At 41.1% G+C, this 20772-nt stretch overlaps 1 protein-coding gene across 2 annotated transcripts in view; it reads right to left on the bottom strand.

The window, feature by feature from the left end:
* The window catches only part of ITGA2 (integrin subunit alpha 2), a 616173-nt gene that overhangs the window by 127565 nt on the left and 467836 nt on the right, over nt 1-20772 (bottom strand). For both annotated transcript variants that reach the window (XM_086960619.1, XM_086960620.1), the window contains 3 exons: nt 15965-16168; nt 11471-11601; nt 2755-2894 (listed from right to left, as the gene is read on the bottom strand). In XM_086960619.1, coding sequence (XP_086816745.1) covers nt 2755-2894; nt 11471-11601; nt 15965-16168 — 475 coding nt within the window. The remainder of the gene's footprint in view (nt 1-2754; nt 2895-11470; nt 11602-15964; nt 16169-20772) is intronic.

Here is a 20772-nt window from a genome sequence, read left to right as displayed (position 1 = left end):
CTGACAATAATTACTTCTGTAGCAAGTAAATCTATGCTATTGGTCTAGGTAAACTGGTACAATTGTGCTTAATGGCAACCGGAATCTTCATCAGATTTTACCCTCATGCCGTGCAGGACCCAATGGGGATGCATACGGTGCAGTTACAAAAATAATATTGTGGGCTTAATAGAACCACGTCACTTTAGAAGCAACGACTCTGTTGCCTGTATCTCGATTTGAATAACAAATATTTGTCACATTATAAAAAGTCGCATAAACGTCCTTCACAAAATGACACAATTAAACTACAATTATTAATTTAATTTAGCTGAGATACAGCTGCCTTCTTTCGGTAATGTACTGGCTCTGGGCTTGCACACTTCGACATTCAAAGAAAGAAGTCTCAATCTCAAGACTAAGGGAGTCATCATAAGGTTTGGTGGAGTCCTGCTGCTTTGGCCTCTGCTAAACCAATGGCCCATTTAGAGCTGAGTAACCCAGTAATGTTTTTTAAGGTGGAGCATCAGCTGGCTATGACATCAGAAACCTACGACCCAGAGCAGCTGGATGCAGGGGCGGCTTCTCCATGTGGACGGAGGAGGGGAGGAGTGGCTTGCCCACTCTGAGGGCACCGTTTGGTGGGCCCCAAGGGTGACAAAACCAGTCATACGCACTCTCTCTTTTCTCCAGTAGGCTGCCTACATGGAGAAAATGGCCTCCCCATAGGCGCACGTATGGTCAGCATCCCAACCAATCAAAACGCTAAAATTTCAGCGTTGTGATTGGCTTAGTCGAGGGGAGGGAGGCTGCCTGCTTCCTGTGTGGAGCAGAGAAGCAGTGATGACGTGGGACAGGACTGGGCCAATGAAGGTAAGTACATTTTTCATATATATATACATATATATATTTAATAACACATTCCATTCCAAGAAGCATGTTGTGGTCGCAAATTCAGAATCAGAGTGTTTGTGACAACAAAAATGCATAACCTTCTGGCCCTCAGTGCTGTAGGCACCAAAATCAACAAGAGGAAGGGAGAACGGCCGGAATGCAGGCTCCCATTGTAAAATGGGAGGTGCCGTTCATCCCTGCACCCCGTGGCAGGCACCTCAAGGTGCCTACCATGAGGTGCAGGGATCAACAGGGGGGCACCTCGGCCTCCATCCAGAGGCTGCTCACCCAAGGGGTCCCTGCTGGGGACTCCAGTTGCGAGTTCTGACAGCCTTTCTGTGTCGGAAAGGCCAGCACGGAAAGGATGCCAAAACCCAACATCGTAATCCCAAGGGCGGAAATAGCTACCCTTGAGATTACAGGTCACATTTTGACTGGCCGACTGGCTCTCCTGAAGTAGGATTTTATTTTTGAAAAAAAAAAAAACAGTGCTCCTTTCACCATGGGAATTTACTCCCATGGCAAGAGGGGCATTGCGCACTTTTCAGTGCCCCTTACCAGTGCGGACTTTGCAAAATGGCTGAAAGTCTGCCTAACTAAATTAGGTGGGCAGCCATACAGCCGACAACCCTAGCAGCCCTTACTGCATCGGGCTGTCAGAGACGTTTGGCCACGGCATAGATGGAGTAGTTTCAGCTGTTGTTCAACTATTATCGGCCCAAATTTAAATCTTGTGCGGGCAGCCCATTATGTGGGTGGGGAGGGAACTCTGATGCTTTTGAGATGAGTTCCCTCTCCGTCAACTATAAATCATGCTCTAAGTCTTTTGCAGGGCTACAGGTATGCACACTGTGGCTCCCGCAATTAATAATATTGGGGCATATTATCAAGGGGGTTTATCTCTGCTTTTTTGGCTTTAAAAGCCAAGAAAGCGGAGATAAAATGATCTCCGTATTACCTAGCTGTCGCTAACACCAGTTAGTGACAGCTAGTAGGAGATAGCGACCATCTTGGGCCCCGCTTTGCATGTCAGTGATATTTATCACTAATGACATGCAAAGTGGGCGTGCCAAGATGTTAGCGACTGAAAACAGTTGCTAACATCGCTATCTCCTATTAACATCTTTTGGAGATTTTCTTGCTAAGCGCGAATATCTCCAAAAGCTAACACCTGCCCTGAGCAGTTCTTAGCCATGTTATCCAATGGGAGGTGGATAACATGGCTAAGAGCATTAGCTCGGTAATGCATGAATATCGCGGACTTTTCAGCGATTTTCATGCATTGCGCCGATTTTTATCGCATTTGCGATAAACCTTGGTAATACCAAGGTTTATTTGCGGTAAAAATCGCCGCAGCTCAGCGGTAAATTTTTGTCTCTAACCAAGCAATAGCGATAATTATCGCTATTGCTTGGTAATATGCCCCATATACTCGAATTTTGTTTTTAGAAGAAAAAAAATATGTGCGAAAGTCATGCTGGTGATTTAATTTGGTAGACACCTTCGCTCGTTTTTGTGTACCTGAACTTGTTTTCCATCAACAGACAACAGAGCAACAGAGCAAGTGAGATAAAGGTGGACGAGGGAAAAAGAAAGAGGAAAAAAATATAGAAAAACAGTGACAATGTGGGAAAACAGCGATGAAAAAACACCAGCATAAGTGAGAATAAGAAGCAGAAAAAAAGGCGTGAGATGGATCCTGCAGTTCTGGCAGCAGGCTCCATATCCAAACAAACTGGGCCCTTGCACTTATTCTTTATGTCAGGCAATGACAATGTGATGTGTGGCAGGCCTATAAAAGCTTTTCTCGCTATCTTCAATACTTTATTAAAAAACATGCATCACAATGGCAGACAGCTAAACAATCTCTGATGACCTTACCAACATTATTCGTCGAACCTGCCGGTCTGAACTGGGCTTTGAGGCAGATTTTAACGGTCACCTCTGCATTCTTGTTGTAGAGAATGATCTTATCGGGTTTGAACTCTGCTGTCACCGACACATCAGCTACACTCATGGACCTGAAACACAGGAAAGATGGTAATACCTGACCAGTTGGGGTACGACAAATGTAGGAAGATCGCAATGCTGTGGAAATACCCAGTTGCATACCCCGAGGCTTCAAAACAATAAACAAATCACTCTTTCCAATCAGGTAACAGGCACTGACTTCAGAGTCTGTGTCCCAGTTTCCTTTCTCCTTTACATTCGTCTTTTAAAATCATTCTTGTGCTGGGATGCTCCGGTGAGTCAACGCCCAATGCTTCAAAAGAATTGAGGTGACCATTCATTTTCTTCGTTAGATATCACGACAGACGGCTTTTGGCAACAGAGCTCGTGCATCCAACATAGACTTAAAATGGGTTCTGGGTCTGCCCCTTGTTTTGTGGCCTTTCTTTTTTATCCTCATTCCCCGCTCCTATGGGCATATTATCAAGAACGGCGTTAAAATTATTGGCGGTTTAGCGGCAGAAAACTGCAGCTAAAGCAGCGATAATGGGCTTGATAATATGCCCTGGAGAATTCCAATAGAAGCCCATGTTCACACCAGAACCTGGTCTGCTATAGGAATTCACAAGGTCATATTATCAAGCCCATTATCGCCACTTTAGCGGAAGTTTCCTGCCGCTAAAGCAGAGATAATTTTAACACCGTCCTTGATAATATGCCCCATTATGTTTTCGCTGAAATCGATGTATCTTTTGCTACTTTGGCAGTAGTTCTCTCTTCATTCTCTCTATCTGCCTATGTTACTTCCTATCCCCATTTTCTTTATTTACATATTTGGGCTTTCTCCCATCAACTTGCCCAACCCTGGTGCTTCTTCCACTGCTGTATGATCAGTCTTTTTGTTAATTCCATTATGGCTACCCATGCCTGCGCATGTGGGTGCATTTGCTCTCATGAGGTGAATGTTTTTTCTTAAAGCGAAAGAGAAGTAATCCATGATCGCCTCTGTGTGTGTGCAGGGTATGCTCAGACGTGAGTCCCAGGCTCTCCACATCACTGGAGTCAAGCTATCCAGGCTGAAGAAGGCTGATAGCCAGAAACCGGTCCTTGGATGCTTGATTCCGGTCTAGGAAAGACATGGCTTGGTAGTTCAGGCTGGACTGTTCCCATGAGGCACAGGGTCAAGGCTGATTTGCATATAGCCATAGTCTGTCCTAGGGTGGTGTGGAGTGCACAAAACGATGGATTTAGGCCCAGATCTTTGTACTGGGGTGAATGTAAGACATTGTTCTGCATTCTGTCCATCAACTGTGTTTTTTGCAATTATCATCCCGAGTGGGCTGGGTATGCTCAGACGTGAGTCCCAGGCTCTCAACATCACTGGAGTCAAGCTATCCAGGCCGAAGGCTGATAGCCAGAAACCGGTCCTTGGATGCTTGATTCCGGTCTAGGAAAGACATGGCTTGGTAGTTCGGGCTGGACTGTTCCCATGAGGCACAGGGTCAAGGCTGATTTGCATATAGCCATTGTCTGACCTAAGGTGGTGTGGAGTGCAAAAAAACGATGGATTTAGGCCCAGATCTTTGTACTGGGGTTAATGTAAGACATTGTTCTGCATTCTGTCCATCAACTGTGTTTTTTGCATGTTGATATGCTACTTCTTTTCTGAAAAGAATAGAAATATTTTTAATTTTGGTAGATCTGTCAACTGGACTTGCAGTACTGTTAAACACGGTTTTGTTTATTTTGTAATGAAGGTTATATATGACTGACTCCACTTTAGAAGTCTGAAAGCAGAGGCACAGCAAGGGATAGTTCGCGCACACCACATCCTTTTCTTTCACCTGTCCTAGAATGAGGCCAACATCACTCCTGTATCTAACTTATTTGTAAAGCAATAGGAGTGTCGGATGGGTGATTAATAGCAGCATTGATACATATTGTAATTTTGGGAAACATTTCTTTGTCATACATTTCTCCATGTGGGTTAGGTGTCAGCTGCTTGTCTGGGGACTTAGCTGAGGAAATCATTGCTGCCTGAATGTGATTACCCTTGAAAAATAACATGGGGATAATGCAGTCAGTGTTAAGTGGTGCAACTGAGACCTTCACCCCTGAGTACCTGGATGTCTAATGCAGGGCTGATTTGATCCTCAAAAATTATTATCCCAGCAGGAGGAGGAAGTTCAAGCCCAAGGAATATCCTATGACCACTTCATTAATCCCTCCAGAACATTGTAAATAGCTGCTGCTTTTGGTGAGAGCAGGCCTAGGATATGTTGGCACAGCATTGCAAGAATAGGATGCAGAGGATCGTATATATGACTCTAGCATGTCTCTTCCTGCCTGACAGTGAGTGGCTAGTAACTTGGAAGACCCCCAGAGTGGCTTTTCCAGTTGGCCGCCTATGTGTGTGGGCCTCTGTTAGAAATTAACCTTTCTGCAAGGTCAATCCAAAACGATTTGCCTTTCTCCTACCCTTTTTGATGAATTCATTTTCTCATGGGCACTTTACCACTGCTAGCCAGTGCTAAGGTTGATATGCTCTGTACTCAAAACATGGTTAACATTGGCTTATCCATAATTGGCATATTTAATTTACTTATAAGTACCTAGCAGAGTTCACTATTGTGCTCAGGGCCTGTAAATGAAATGCTACTAGTAGGCCTGCAGCACTGATTGTGCCCTCCACTCAGTAGCCCTTTAAACATGGCTAACGCCTGCCACTGCAGAGCCTGTGTGCAATTTTAAACTGCCATTTAGACCTGGGAAGTTAACCTACTTGCCAGGCCCAAACTTCCCCTTTGTTTTACATACAATTCACCCCTAAGGTAGGCCCTAGGCTGCCCTATGGGCAGGTGCAGTGTATTCGAAAGGTAGGTCATTTAGTATTGAGTTTTACATGTCCTGGTAGTGAACGATTGGACGGCCTAACTCTCCCGTAGGTTAACATGGGGATTGCCTTAAAGCATCTTTTAAGAGTAATTTCCAATTGGGAAAAGAACAAGATTTGAAGCTTGGTGTATCTGGACTCCAATATAGAATCACACCTTATGGTGAATTCAGATTTTAAATTGTAAGTCAAAAAATGCAACTTTTAGAAAGTTGGATTTATTCTTACTTTAACTATTCTGTGCATCTGCCTGTCTCTGAATACACAAATGGATTGAATAACAGCTGGCCTTTGTGCATTCCCTCTAGTCAGTCATCTAGGGTGTGAAATGTGCATCCTGATGACCCATCACCAGACTGATGGGTATTCCTGATATAGATTGGGATGGAAGAGCTGACACTTGCACCGGAATAGTGCTGTGCCTGTCCCTACACAAAGAGCTGAATACCCTCTATAGTGAGTCCGGAGCCAGGGACTTTGTGATCTTATAAGGCCTTTTGAAGACTCCCCCACTTCAAAGGCACATTTTGGGTATAAGTATTGAACCATTGACACCATCAAATCAGAACTTTGCTGGAACCACGGACATTCTGCCTAGAAGAAGAGCTGGTGTGCTGCAGGAGGAACTGACACTTTGCTAACTGCGTTGATGCGTTGTCCTGCTGCCTGATGATTGCTGTGCTGTGCTGTAGGAGGCACTGCCCCTTTGCTACCTGCTCTACTGTATTGGCCGGCTGCATGCTCCTTCTTGCCTGGGAGTGAGAATGACTGGACCTGTTCTCTACATCCACAAAGCCAAGTTTCTACAAGGCCTTGTTGACTTGCCTCCTGTTCTTTGAAGTCTTAGGGTCACAAAAGACTTCTTGAAACTCTGCTTGTGCTCCTGGACTCTGCCATCAGTGAGTTCTTCCCAGGCCTAACCTGCCCCCTCCAGCCCTGGGCCTCAGAAGTGGGTTCTTGCACCGATTGGAACCGATGCAGTGCTCTCTGATGCAGTGCTGATTTACCGAAGTCACAGGTCTCGACTGCGAGGTTAAACAACGATGCAGTGGCGATGTGCAGACGCCGCTGCGAGGCTCGAATTCAACATAGTGCCGACCATTCCACAAACGACTTTGAGGCTCAACTCAGAAGCATTGACCCGACTGCATGAACTGAAAGCGACTCAGGGAGTCCTTGCCTCTTTCTCCATACAAGGGAATGCATGGTCCCAGTTGCTGGTCTGCAGTCCATCGTGGTTTGCCTGAACTTTGGATTTACCAAAGTCTAGCGCGACGGCCAGTACCTTTTAGCGCTATTGACTTCTAAGCACTGTTTTGGGATTTCATCTTTAAAAATTAATATCTCGACTTCTACTGTTTTGGTTTTTGCTATTTTATTTGATCATGTTTTACTCAGATAAATATTCTATGTTTTTCTAAGCTGGTGTGGAGTCTTTTTGTGGGTTTTTTCCTTGTGTTACTGTCATTTAAGTGTTGCATAAATACTTTACCTCTTAAGTTAAGCCTGACAGCTCTGTGCAAAGCTACCAGAGGGTGAGCCCATATTAATTTAGGTTGTATTTCTGACTTACCTTGACTAGGATTGTGGCTCCTACTTGGACAGGGTGAATACTCAGCCAACCAGACCCCTCAATTTCTAACAGCCTCCAACAGCCTCCAACACCAAAGGTATGAACAACCATTGAAGATTCCCAGGAAGAGGGAGTAGGTAGTGAAGCAATTTAACTGATCTCTCCTTCATTCTATTAATTAAATTATTCTATCTTAATCTTGAGTATGTTATGGAGAGAAGCAGAGACTAGTAGGGAAGAGACAATGATTGGAAGAGGAGGGAGACATGGTATTAGGGAAGTAAGTAGTATAATTCGTTTTTTGGTTAGTAGCACATATAGATAACTTCCATATTTTTATGATAACCCATAGCACTCTTGCTATGCCAATGTGTATTTCACTACAAGCCAAGTGTGACATTTCAGGCACTCTGCCACAGGTTGACATAGTCTGGCTGCTACTAAATATCTGGGTGGATGCACTTTGCAACTGATACTGTCAAAACTATATTTCACCTTGTACAATGCCTTTTGACTAGGCTTGCGCTATAGAAATACCTTATACTTACAGACATACAATAGAGCATTTAAAAAATAGGCCATCATGGCTTCTCACAACTGGTCAATGCCCCAACTCACTTAGGAGGACATTGTTTCAACCTACTGTCTTCCACAGTTCCTGCTCTCCACCTAATAAGCTCTGAGCGGTTGTCCTAGACAGAGCACAGTTTAAGTACCTTGTTCATTAAAACTGAATTATGTGAAGAAAAAAACTCTTCCACCCAAAACACTTTCCATAAAGGTATTCAAATCCTAATCTGAGGACTTCATACAACTACTCATGGACTCATAGGACCACAATTTGGAAAGAGCTTCTCCAATTGATGAATCAAGACAGAACAAACAAAAATATTGAAAAAAAATTAAAGGTACGACTCATCGTACCATTTGCAGAGTGTACTCCAAGAGTACTAATTAGCTCGCACCATAGCTTTTACTCGTACCCATCTCTCTGTATATTCATGCTTCTTCCTCTGCCTGTCTTTCTGTCTCCCTTGACCCGTCCCTCCTCTTCCCTCTGCTATACTCAAGATTTAGAAAGCTGAAATGAATGAATGGAATGAACGAGAGATCAGTTAAAATGTTCCACTACCTACTCCCTCTTCCGCATCATTGTCTCTTCCCTACTAGTCTCCGCTTCTCTCCATCCTACTCAATCTCTTGGACAAAAGCATTTCCTGCATAATAATGTTATTATATCTATCAGCTGGACTCTACTTCATCAACTAGAAAGTGATCCTCAGCAGTCTACTGTATTAAGTTGGAATCAGTTAAACAGTTCTATTTAGGTTTGCCTCCTTCCTATTTATTTGGAGGTTTTGTAAAGCACTGCCAACCAACTTGGTTTGGCCTCAGGGTGCTTTGGATCAGATGACTGTCTAGCTAATGGAATGCCTGCTAGTAGTATTCTCAGCTGAAGAAATCCATCAACCACATACACTGATAAAAAGATTGCAAAGCCTTAGTAAAGAATATGCAGGCTGAAAGTCATTCTTAGGTTTCTAAGTGACAGGCTTGAGAAAAGAGTCAGGAACGGGGTGGGGCTAGCCATAGGCTTACTTGAAGGGATGACCTTTTTAATTGATTTCCTAAAGTTGGAAAAGCCATATTCCATTCATAGAGACTGAGATAAAGAGAAGGTGTGAGCTTTGCTATGGAAAGTGCCATCGTGTGAATTTCTTTTAATGAGGCATCTGGAATGACAGTAAGTTATGACTGGCAGACTTTGTGCTTGTGGTGGGAAGATGAGCAATAAACAATTTAGATGGATACAGGTAAGTTGGAGCTCCGCCCATTGGAGGGCTGTCAGGGCAGACATGATGTAGCCATGTTAAGTCATGTCATGTTATTTATTTATTTTTATTTTAAGGTTTTGTAGAGCGCGTAGTAACCCTTGAGCATCCCAGCGCTTGAACCTGAACTCAGGAGGGGTCAGCAACGGAATGTTAGAACAACAGAAGACAAACAACATAGTTTTGGACTGTTTTGGTGTACTTTGTAGAGCTCTGAACCACATTTATGCTTGTAATACTTTATTGCACAAAGAGTCAACCACGAGGCATGCAATAATCAGAAAATGGGAAACTATTATAATAATGAATGTTTTTCTTTACCATCACTGATTCAGTCTGCAGTAAAAAAAAAATAATTGGCAGTTTCATCATGAATAATGTGACGTGAGTACACAAGTGTGCACACACACATACCCACACACACACACACACACGTTCTCTATATATATCTTCATGCTTCCTTTGCTCCGCCGACAAAAGGATATCCACTGTTTAAAATGGTGGTGCGAGTTACTCAGAGATGCCAATTTAGACAATAGAAAGCAGCACGCTCTCTTGTCTACAATGTAAGACATAAGCGTGCCTCTTTCCCCACTTCTCTCTATGTCTGTCTGTCTCTCTCATTTCATCTCCTGTTTTTGCAGTTTCTACCAGTCCCTCTTTTCCTATCTTCACCTACTTACCATCTCTCTAATCACTTCTCAATAGATGGCTGTTCCTTCCATACCGCCCATCATTCTTCTCCCTATACACCTGTCCTGCCTTCATTTATCTTGCCGAGCAGTCTCTCTGTCTTGCTCTACTCCATTCTCCTCTGTCCCATCTCTTGTTCCATATTTCTCCAGCTTGTCTCTTCACAAAGTACTTTTCACTCCCTTCTTTCTTACTGTTTCTACTGTCCACACTGCACCACAACGTCACTTCCCACTGACTCTTTACCTCTCCTCTCCCAGAATAGAATTGGACTGACTTCCTTCAACCACTAGTGCCTACCAATGCAATCAACACAGGTTCTGGTGAAATATTTCTGTTGAACCTCCTTCCAAAATTGCAAGCTTAATGGCTTTCATCAAGCTTACTAAGCCATCTAAGCCATCTAAGAATATCTTTTCTCTCAAAATATTTTGAACAAGTTATTTTTAGTCGAGATCACATTATTTATTTCACTTTCCCTCTTTTTGGTCTCTCCTTACTCACTATACCATTGCCTTTCTTGATTCACATTATCATTTTTAGATGTGTTCCAATAAAAAACTAACCCATTTTCCTTCTGCTGTAATTCCTGACCCCACATTAATCATACGTTTTGACTGCCCCCTACTTGTAACTCTATCCTCTTAATATATATGACGTTTTTATTACGATTCTTCTGTTCAGTGTCGGGGGACAACTCCTGTTCCCAATCCGTCTAAGTTTCTTCATCACTGCGTTTTTGTACCTCCCATCTACCAACTCTCTATTTACCCTTATTCTTACTTTTTAATTGTTTTTTCCTGTAACTATTCCTTCTTGTCTTTATGCTGCCCATTCTCTGAGCTCCTTTTCCATTTCCATTCTTCCAGGGTCACTGGAGAAATAGAAAAAACGACCTTGATCCTAAATTCTTTTTATTAAAAGTCCCAGTTTATCATTTCTTTACATTTAATAGGCCCAAACTTGTATTTCTATGTTTTTAGGGACGTTTTGTGCAGATGTGGTCCTGGGATACAAAAATGGTTCAGTGATGATTTTGCCAATATATCTAACTATTATTTAGAAACTATTAAAATGTACTTTACATTCTTAACTTTATGTTTTTTGTTCAATAACCACTTTTCACCAGTATATGTATCACTATAACGGAATGTCAGCAGAAAATGGTATAGTTAAGATTGTTTGGGCATAAGTGCATTGTTTATTGAGAATATTAACTAGCATAAATTATAGCTGCTCAATATATAAATCAGAAACATTGAAAGATTGAATAGCTTGACCTACTGTAGGAGACAGAAGCTTAGAAATGAGTGTCATATTCAACTTTGGAACTGCACCCGATGAACTAATAATCGAGGAGGCTTTACAGAGTTTGTGAAACAGCAACAATTTTGTGTTGGCTTTAATGTATCTTGGTACGTTATCATTTCTTCCTGCCTCCAGGCAATTGTATTAGTGTCCTACTAAATTCTGTGGATTAGTAGGCTTGAGCAATATAAGGTTGCAGAAGTATGTTGAAAGGGGAAGATACTAACTTGAACCTTCCTGATGTTAAAGTGATCATTTTCTGTATAAATATAAATGAAAGTATAAAAAAGTTTTACTTTGACATGAAACTTTAAAATAAATTGCACAATAGAAGAAGCGTGGTCTCACCATAGTTGAACAACTTTTCCATAGGCACCAACTGATACATCGGTAATCGAATCATCATTTAAATCTCTGTAGCCATCCAGTGATCTGCCAAAGAACTGCAGACCTTGATTGAGTGTGGATCCGGATATTCTCTAAATGAGAGGAACAAGAGAAATTACTTTTTGTCTCAAACATCCTCACTACATTAACTAATAGCAACCTGTTGTATCTGGTGTCCTTGGTGCGGTTTACCCCCAACTTTTTGCCTTCAACCCACTGTTTGCAGACATCGTTTTTGTTGCTGGAGGTAGGATTCTGCATGCTCAACCACTGCTAATCAGTGCTAAAATATTTGTGCTCTCCCCTTGAAACATGGGAGGATTGGCTTATACCCAATTGGCACATTTAATTTATCTATACGCCTCTAGTAAAGTAGCACTACATCTGCCCAGGGCATATATATTAAATACTACCAGTAGCCCTGCAGCACTGATTGTGCCACCCACTTAAGTAGCATTTTAAACATGTCTCAGTCTTGCTATTGCAGCCTGTGTGTGTGCAGTTTTAACCTGCCATTTTGACATGTTAAAATAACCTTTTGCCAGCCCCAAACCATCCTTTTTAATACATACAAGTAACCCCTAGGGTAGGCCTAGAACAACCCTGAAGACGCAGGGTGCAGTGAATTTAAAAAGTAGGGCAGGCACCTTTAAGTTGTCCATGTTCAGTAGTTTGTTTTTCAGTCCTGCAAGGACCACCCATAGTATAACATTGGGGTTACCTTATTGCATTTAATAAGCTGTAACTTCCAAATGGAAACCGATAACCCATTTATGTTTGGTGTCTTTTGAATTGTAATGAAAAATCCTAACTTATGGCGAAGTCAGATTTTAAATTACAATTGTGAAAAATGCCACTTTTAGAATGTTTCCTTGTTTTCCTGTCCTAGCCATTTGGTGTCTACACCTTGTGTCTGGGTCACATGAGTGTGTTAAGTTAAAAGTTTGTCTTTGAGTATATCGCCTAGACAGCCGCATACAATAGGGAACTTAGGTGTGCCTGGATGGACCATCACTGGCAGAATGAGAGGGAGGAAATGGGCACAGTGCCACTTGCACTTGAATAGGCTGTGTCCTTCCTCCACACAAAAGGCTGCAAACCCCCTGCAGTTAGTCTGAAGCCGGGACAAGGAAGGCCAGGCACCTGTGCACTTCAAAGGCATGCCTAAAGAAGTTTCTCTCCTCTTCAAAGGCACAACTGGGTATAAATATTGGACTTCAGACACCAACTCTTTAGCACACTTCTGGACCTGTGGATATTCTGCCAGGAAGAAAGACTGCTCTGCTTCTGAAAGGACTGTCACTCTACAGTGCTGCTGCTTTAAAGGACTGCTATCCTGCAATGCTGTGCTGACCTGCTGCCTGCTGCCATCGTCCCTGTGTGAGAAGGGCTTGACCTGCATATGTTTAATCCAGGACCCCAAAGTGACTCCTAAGGCTAGTTATCTGGCCTCCTGACTTGAGCATCAAGGACAGATAGCTCCAAGAACCTCAATCTCAGCACCTGGACTCTGCCATGTGTGAGTCTACTCCACCAAAGGATGGCACCCCAGTCTTAGAGCTTTTTGAAGTGGGCCTAAGATGCCCTGCCAGCCCCTGTGGACCTTATGGAACCAACGTATCTCCTCTGGTGCACAGCCCAAACTCAAGCAGAACTAGTGTATCACCCCTGTTGCGTGGATGAGACCCATCGGAAAGACCTGCATGGCCTTCACAGCCCAATGCCTCTGCAGAACTGCCACTGGATGATGCGTCCTCAGCACAGGCCATTACATCCCTTGTTGAAGGCAGCCTCAAAGACGGAATCCGCATTGCAGCCTCACAGCTCCTCGAAACCGCCGCATCGCCACATGATGCATCCCCGATGCCAGACTTTGCAGTGCAAGAACTCACTGACAGCGTCCTCAACAATGACCCAGGACCTCAGTTAAGGCTGCTGCTCGAAGCATTTTCCAATGTTGATCCTAGCAACACTCCACAAACCAGAATTTCAAAGAATTTGTTCAGCGGGCCTAACTGGGACCTGGTAGCCGCCCTGGGCTCCACTGCGGTCGGACTGAACTTGTGTCTTTGTCCCAGTCTGACGCAAACAGATTCCAGAGCTGGTGCTTTGTACTTTTTAGCACTATTTTCTACTAATTGGATGTTTATCATTTTGGCTTGTTTTATTTATTTGAAAAAACTTGGTGTGGGATCCTTTGTGTGTTGTGGTTTTCACTTTATGACTGTTTGAAGTGTTACACAAATACTTTCCATGTTGCCTCTGAATTAAGTCTGACTGCTCTGTGCCAAGCTGGCAGGGGGTGGGGCACAGGATAATTTGTGGTTTATTTGTGTCTTACACTAACAAGGTACGGTTTTCTTGCTTGACCTCGGCTCAGACCCCAGTCAGCCAACAACACGATTTCTTACACAAACCTAATAACTTTTCCAATATAGCACCTCATAAAAAACTATGTGTATGCAGGTGAAGTCAAGATAGCCAGGGTTAATTTTCTAAGATTTCTGGATACACCTCAACTGTCAACATTCACCCAGTGGACCCATAGGAATTGAGTAAATGGTAAGCTTGCACTGTGCAATTGGATAGACCTTAGCTAAGAAACTATGATTAATGTCAGTCTGTTCATCTGTAATCTGTACCTCTATCAATATATCCAGAATACAATTGCACCTCTAGAAGGAAACAGCTCATTCCAAACAACAGAAACAATAATGTGTACTTCATCGAACATCTGTTAACTGAAGTGTACTTAAAGAAAGGAATAAAATGTAGCTTCAGTAAAATGCTCTGGTACACTCAATCATAGCGAGATTGATGCACTGCATATTGAACAAGCTGTTGGTATGTAATTATACGGTCGACAATTCACATTTATTGAGTCAGCAGAACATTGATGATCTAGAACGCCGGTATCCTGATAAGTCTCGGAAGCCACGAATTTACACCTTCAACCTTTCCGAAGTCCAACATTTTCCCTACTGGGGTACAATACACCATACACCATTACATTGCTTGTGAATTTTTGCTTCCCATGCTTTATAATAACTTCTCCCCAGGTAACCTTCAACTGCCCGAACTTTGATGCCTGAAATTCAGTTACATCACATTGTTTTTTATGACATTCTACTTGCCTTTTATGCACCTCCTTGTACTGGCAACAATATTGTGCTTGATTGTGAAGGGGCAGTATTGTTTTGCTAAATGATTGTTGTTTGGCATCTTACCCTTGGATTTTGCTCCTTGCAAAGTCTACAGATAGTTATCTAGTTTAACATTATTGATCTTTATTCTTATTTTAGGCAAACGGAATTCCTAATCTCAAGACACTCTGGTTCTTAAAATTGTTTTTTAGAAACAGACTAAGGTAAAGTTGGTGGAGCAAAACCATTTCCACGTTCCCTTCATGTATCACATTTTTGGTCAGGACAGTCCACATTCTTGCAAACACTGAAAAGTGTAGCTAAAATCTCTACACCCATCTGCAGATATATGTGCAAATACTTTTACCTTTCTAGTTTTACAAACACTTTCCTAATACACAATGATCCGCTATTCCAATATTTAGCAAGGACATATTATATAAAACTCTCTTTGCATCTGTCACCCATGTAATGTGTGTGCTTACTATTGTTTATTTGGTTTGTTTTTATTTTTAATTATTTGCATTTTTATTCTGTTTCCCTGTGGTTATATTGTTAGACTTTCTCAGTTCTGCAGCTTGATTTGAAGTACACAAAGGTTGCGCCCAAGAGATGACTAAGGACCGCCTTGTCTAGTCTTATAGCAGTCAGTGAAGCTAAGACTGTTCTGTAAACCTGATCATGTGCTGGGGGCTTGACACAATGCTTTAGTTAGCATAATACGTTTTCTAAATATTTTTGCATTGCTACAGACAGCCTCACTCTTTTCTCTCAAATGTGTTAATGATCAAGACGTATTAACGAGACATGGTCTTTGTTTCATTTCCACTTATACCAGTCGACAAGACTGATGGATTTGCTAATGTGAAATTATTGTTACTTGACCTGTACAGTCAATCTTAACTCTCCAATTATTGACCTGTAATCTTGGTAACAAAAATAGAAATTTGGATTTAAAAGCGATATCTATCAGTTTGATACATTTATTGTTTTTCCCATTATAAAAGCCTAATAATTCCATACTTTGATGCCAGAGTGGAAAAAGTAGCAATAATAATTCTGTTTCATCATTGATTTCAGCAATAAGCTGTAGCATTTATTGTACATTTCTGAAATTGCATTTAAACTGTCTAGTGAGATTTTGAAAAACTCAAGCATGAGAAGTATGCTTGTTCAAGTCACCGAAATATCTCTAATTGACTAATATTAAAAAAAGCATCCTTAAATTGAAGCCAAAGTTGATGGTAGTAGAAATGTATGAATACACATTTAGACCAGACACCTAAAATTAGAAGACAACACTAATTCTTACCTGTGAATATTTGTTTCTTATTGTTCTTTTGTGCCCGTTGTAAACGTAGACAGCACCACTATTTTGGTCCTCTAAAGGTGCTCCCACTATGACATCATTAAAGCCATCCAAATCAACATCTGAGAGCTCTGCAATGGCAGATCCGAACCGAATGTTCTCCAAACTCTCTGGACCTTCAAGGAGCTCATGCTGATCCAAAATTCCCTTTACAAAACAAAACAAACCAACAGTCAAGGATGCTAAAAAAAATATCAACTTTGTCAAACATCACTTAGAACATTGACCTACGCAAGATGGTTGGAGGACTTCCTGCACTTTTCGTGTGACATCACACAAGAGCGAAGACCAACTAGAGACAACACATAAAGGTCTATCAGAGAAACCTACCAATACTTCAAGTGAATAAACAATTAGCAAACAACATTATTTTTCCCAACTGAATACAGTTCCCACAACTAGAAGTCATAACATTTGACTGTCCCCGGGCAGAGGCCGAGGAGCCTGATTTAGAAACCGTTTTAACAACTGCAAGCCCTCTGAATCAATTAAAGGGTTAAGCAAACATTTAGGAATTATTATTTGGAAGGGGTGTGTTAAGGGCGTTTTGTCCAAATACTGGTTCCTTAACCCTTTCGATGCTGATGACGAGCTCAGCTCGGCATCACCCACGGGTGTCGTGTGCTGATGACGAGCTGAGCTCGTCATGGAAACAGCAAAATGGTAATTCCCAGCACAGGAGGGGGGAAACGCCTAGCAGCCAAGGTGTTAAGAGATGTACTAATCTTTTGCAATTGAAAATCGGTAGCAAAACACGATTATTTTACCACCAAATCCAAAATGGTTTGTAAGTCATTTAGAAATGAGAAGGGGTCACCAGAGGGCCCCTTCTTCTCTGAAAATGTTGACAAAAACCTGTTTTGGGAGTAGTAAAAGGTACAGTAAATTACTGACTAATCCCAAGAAAGCTTTATTGGACTTTTCTTTTTTCTTTTTTTTAAATGTGGCCTCTTTTCCTTTTAGGAAACAGGCTGCATTAAAAATAAAAAGATTGCTTTATTTACTAGCAATCACAGATATGGACGTCTACTGACTCCAGCAGACTAACATGCCTGTAACTGTAGCCAATCCTAGTGGGCCGCGATTTGCTTCTATTATATTAATAAGGTACGTCAAATGTCAACACACTATGACTCAGCATTTTCTGAACTGACCTATCAGTACACAAGTCGGATCACAAAATTCCCTTCCATTCTCAATTTGAGACCACTTTTTAAGAATGGAATATTCGTATAATGAATACATTAATTAACTTTCAGTGGAATTAGTAGGGACCACTTGAATTGATTACAAGGAAGTTATCTGTCAGATTCAAGAGTGAAAAAAAATCAAAATTAATTGTAGGCAAATGGAAGCTAGAAGTTTAGATTTATGATTTATGAATGAACTGTCTTCCTCTTGACAGTCAGGCAGCACTGGACCTCTTATCCTTCCTGCCACTTAAACAGTGCATTGTAAATGACCAGATGTCTGCGCAGGCTCATGCGCAGACCGAAAGCGGCAGAATGAACAAGCGTTTTATAAAAAGCACAAAATGTAAAAGACCAAATCCTATATCTTTGAAAGTGAGGACATATACTTGCAGTCCAAAGAACAGAAATACCAGAGAACCACACTCTCCGGAGCTCTCAGTGATAGGAAACTGCTTCCCAAGACCAAGTGAGCCAAATAATGATGCTGCATCTTATGCGAACACAGATTGCATAAGTAGCTGCTTGGGAGAATCCGAAATTGGGAGACTTTGCCTTTGTTAATGATACTAAAACTGTCTGCTCCCGGGAGGTCTGTACTGCTGCTGTGCTAGATGTGGTTTCAGCTGACATATGAAGGAGCTGGCCATTTGTTTCTTTTTAATGGCAAAAGCAAAGGTAAACAAATAGCGAATAGGCTTTTTTTCAGCCCCAAATTCACATGCAAGGTTTACAATCTATGATCGTGGCACACAAATGCCAATTGTCTACAATTTTGAGATGGTCATGCGGGCTGTTGTTATATAGTATAATTAACTTTCCCTTGATAACCTATTAACTAGGTGCTAAAGCACACTGAGATTTGAGAACTGGATTGAAAAAATGACTTTTGCAAAACTCGTTGTCCTTATGATGAACTAAGATGTGTTTGACCATTTTTACATGCAAAATACGCCACAATATTGCAAAGATTGAATTTGATATTGTGAAGCTGAACATCTTTCCAATTTAATTATCAGTAACTATTAGTTTTGTGAAGTTTGTTTGGAAGATATTGATGAGTGAATACAATCTTTGCTCACTGATCATTGTCAGGGGTATGGCGAAACAACTTCCAATGTGTCATGTTGGCACTAAAGTTAGAGAGTTCAAGTTTCTTGTTGAATATATCCATGATGGATACCCTTAGGTGGCCTTAATTTTTCTAAAAGTCCTCTTGATCAGGCCTGTACTTCTACCGTGTTTATACTCTATACAATAACTTATAAAGACCACTGAAAATTCATCTTCTCAATCAAGCCTATTCCACAAAATGTGTCAAACCTACATTTCAGTCCTACATGTCAGGTTCACAGGGAAACAATGTGGATCTATCCAATGTTCTGAGTTAACTCTTAACAACACGCATTTAATTTAATTTTTTTTATTTTTTATTTGTCAGAACCAGCAAAGACAGATTTCCAAATACAATAATAGTGTACAATGCGCAAACATTTTCATATATAATACATTCTCATAATGATAGAGATAGAGAGTAAGCCAGTAGAAAAGAAAGAAAAGAGAGAAAAAAGAAGAAAAAAAAGGGGCGAAAATAGATTATAAGAGAAAACATATTACAGTAGTATATTATCACTCTGAGCAAAGCCCCCTCCTCCAGTTAGTAATTGGTTGCCAAATCACCTTGCCGCTCATTGCCGATTTTTGCCCTCTAGTGAAGTAGATGGCGCTATCCTGGTTAAAGATACCAAGAAAGCGGGACAGCCACATATGAAAGCTCGGCGGGTCTGAGTCCTTCCACCTCGAAACTAGTATTACTCTAAGGACTTCCGATCCGATAAAAAGCATGGCCTCTTCGTCCTTATTTAGGCTAAGTGTGCTCTCAGTGGCTAACAGATATAGAGTGGGGGAGTCAGGTATCTTATGGCCGAACACTTCTTCCCAGAAGTCACCGATCATTTTTTTGTAAGTGCTAATTGGTCACACTCACTAAACATGTTTATTAATTTAGCTGGGCCTTTAAGACATCTAGGGCAGTGGTCATTCTCTCTTTTGCCCGCGGCAAATAATTTAGCCGGGGTAAAATATAAATTATATATAGTTTTATATGTCTGGGCCTTTAAACTAGGTGACATAAGAAGACGTGATGATAAGTAGAGACTCATGTCAATATCTACATTTGTATTATAAAGTTTGTTTGCCCAAGCAGTTTCCGTAAACTCTAAATCATCCTGTAACGTATCCAGCAGTTGCCCATAAATTGTACCTATTCTCGTATTTTTTTTTACCTATAGTATCAATAATTTCAATTCTCCCCAAGTTGATATTCAAGGCCTTGTGTTTACGAATAGAATGAATCTGCAAAAATGTAATGTAGTGCCCATTTGGAAGGTGATAGCGTTGTTGCAGGTCTCCAAAGGTAGCAAGCTCGTTCTCACCCAAAAAGTCACCTATTGTACTAATGCCAATAGATTGCCATTTCTTTAAGATTGCGTTGTTCCCTAGCTCAGGAAATAGGTTAGAGTGCCATAAGGGAGAATATCTATAACATTTTGAAATATGCGTACATTTCGCTGTTTTCAGCCATATTTTCCATGCACTGGTGATAACTTTGAATTTATTCTTTTTATAATAACTTTTCTCCACTTGCCTTAAAAAGAGACCTTTAGCTTTTTCACCTAAGGATAGCTCATAGCTAGATGAGAGATGTTCAGTCTCGAGAGTCTCTAGATTAGGATTGAAATTAAGAAGCGAAGCCATCTGTTGCAGAAATGAAGCCCAGAGGTAGAGCAGAATGTTTGGAACTGCTAATCCTCCTTAATTCTGAGGAAGCGACAGAAGCTTCAACAATACGCATTCATGTGAACTTGCAATTAAATTACATGCTATCTTCTAAGTGCAGTCACTCATCTGCAGTAACAAGGAACATTCAGAATATGTCGTTTGTGATGAATGTATTCATAAGTAAGGGCCTCTGGTCAGATGAAACCTACAGGAATCTATCTAGAAGGTAATGTATCATATGCTCAAATGTCTTGGGAAGTATAAAATGATGTGGATATTAATTGACCTCTTGAATTATTTATGTATTGTCTTTTATTTCTCCAAATCGTTTTTTAAAATAATATATTGGGAGTGTGAATGTACCAATTAATATATCTGGAACAGTTAATATGTTAATAATGTGGTCCATTGTTACAGTTAAAGTTTTACTAAATATATATTTTTTTTAACTACCAATTGTACCAATATTTTAAACTGGCCTCATCTTGATATAGGCTTTTGCCTCAAGATTTAACACGTTACAATTAGAACATGTATCATTCAGGTATGCTGCAATGAGCCCTCATAAATAGGGATCCTGCATCTAACAGCATTGGATAAATAAGGACCACTTTAACATGGACAAATATGCCATTATTCAACATGGATAGGACAGTAATGATGTATGTATCTACGAGGTATTTGCACAGCGCAAACCTAGCCAAAAGACAGTGAAGTACTGTATGGGGTCAAAGGTAAGACAATGTAAAATTGACAGGTGTCTGTATTTGACTGTAGGAT

The sequence above is a fragment of the Lissotriton vulgaris genome, chromosome 3_1 (assembly GCF_964263255.1).
Source record: "Lissotriton vulgaris chromosome 3_1, aLisVul1.2, whole genome shotgun sequence".
In the NCBI taxonomy this organism is placed as follows: Eukaryota; Metazoa; Chordata; class Amphibia; order Caudata; family Salamandridae; genus Lissotriton; species Lissotriton vulgaris.
Note: the sequence above shows the minus strand (reverse complement) of the source record. Positions and strands in the feature narration are given on the sequence as shown.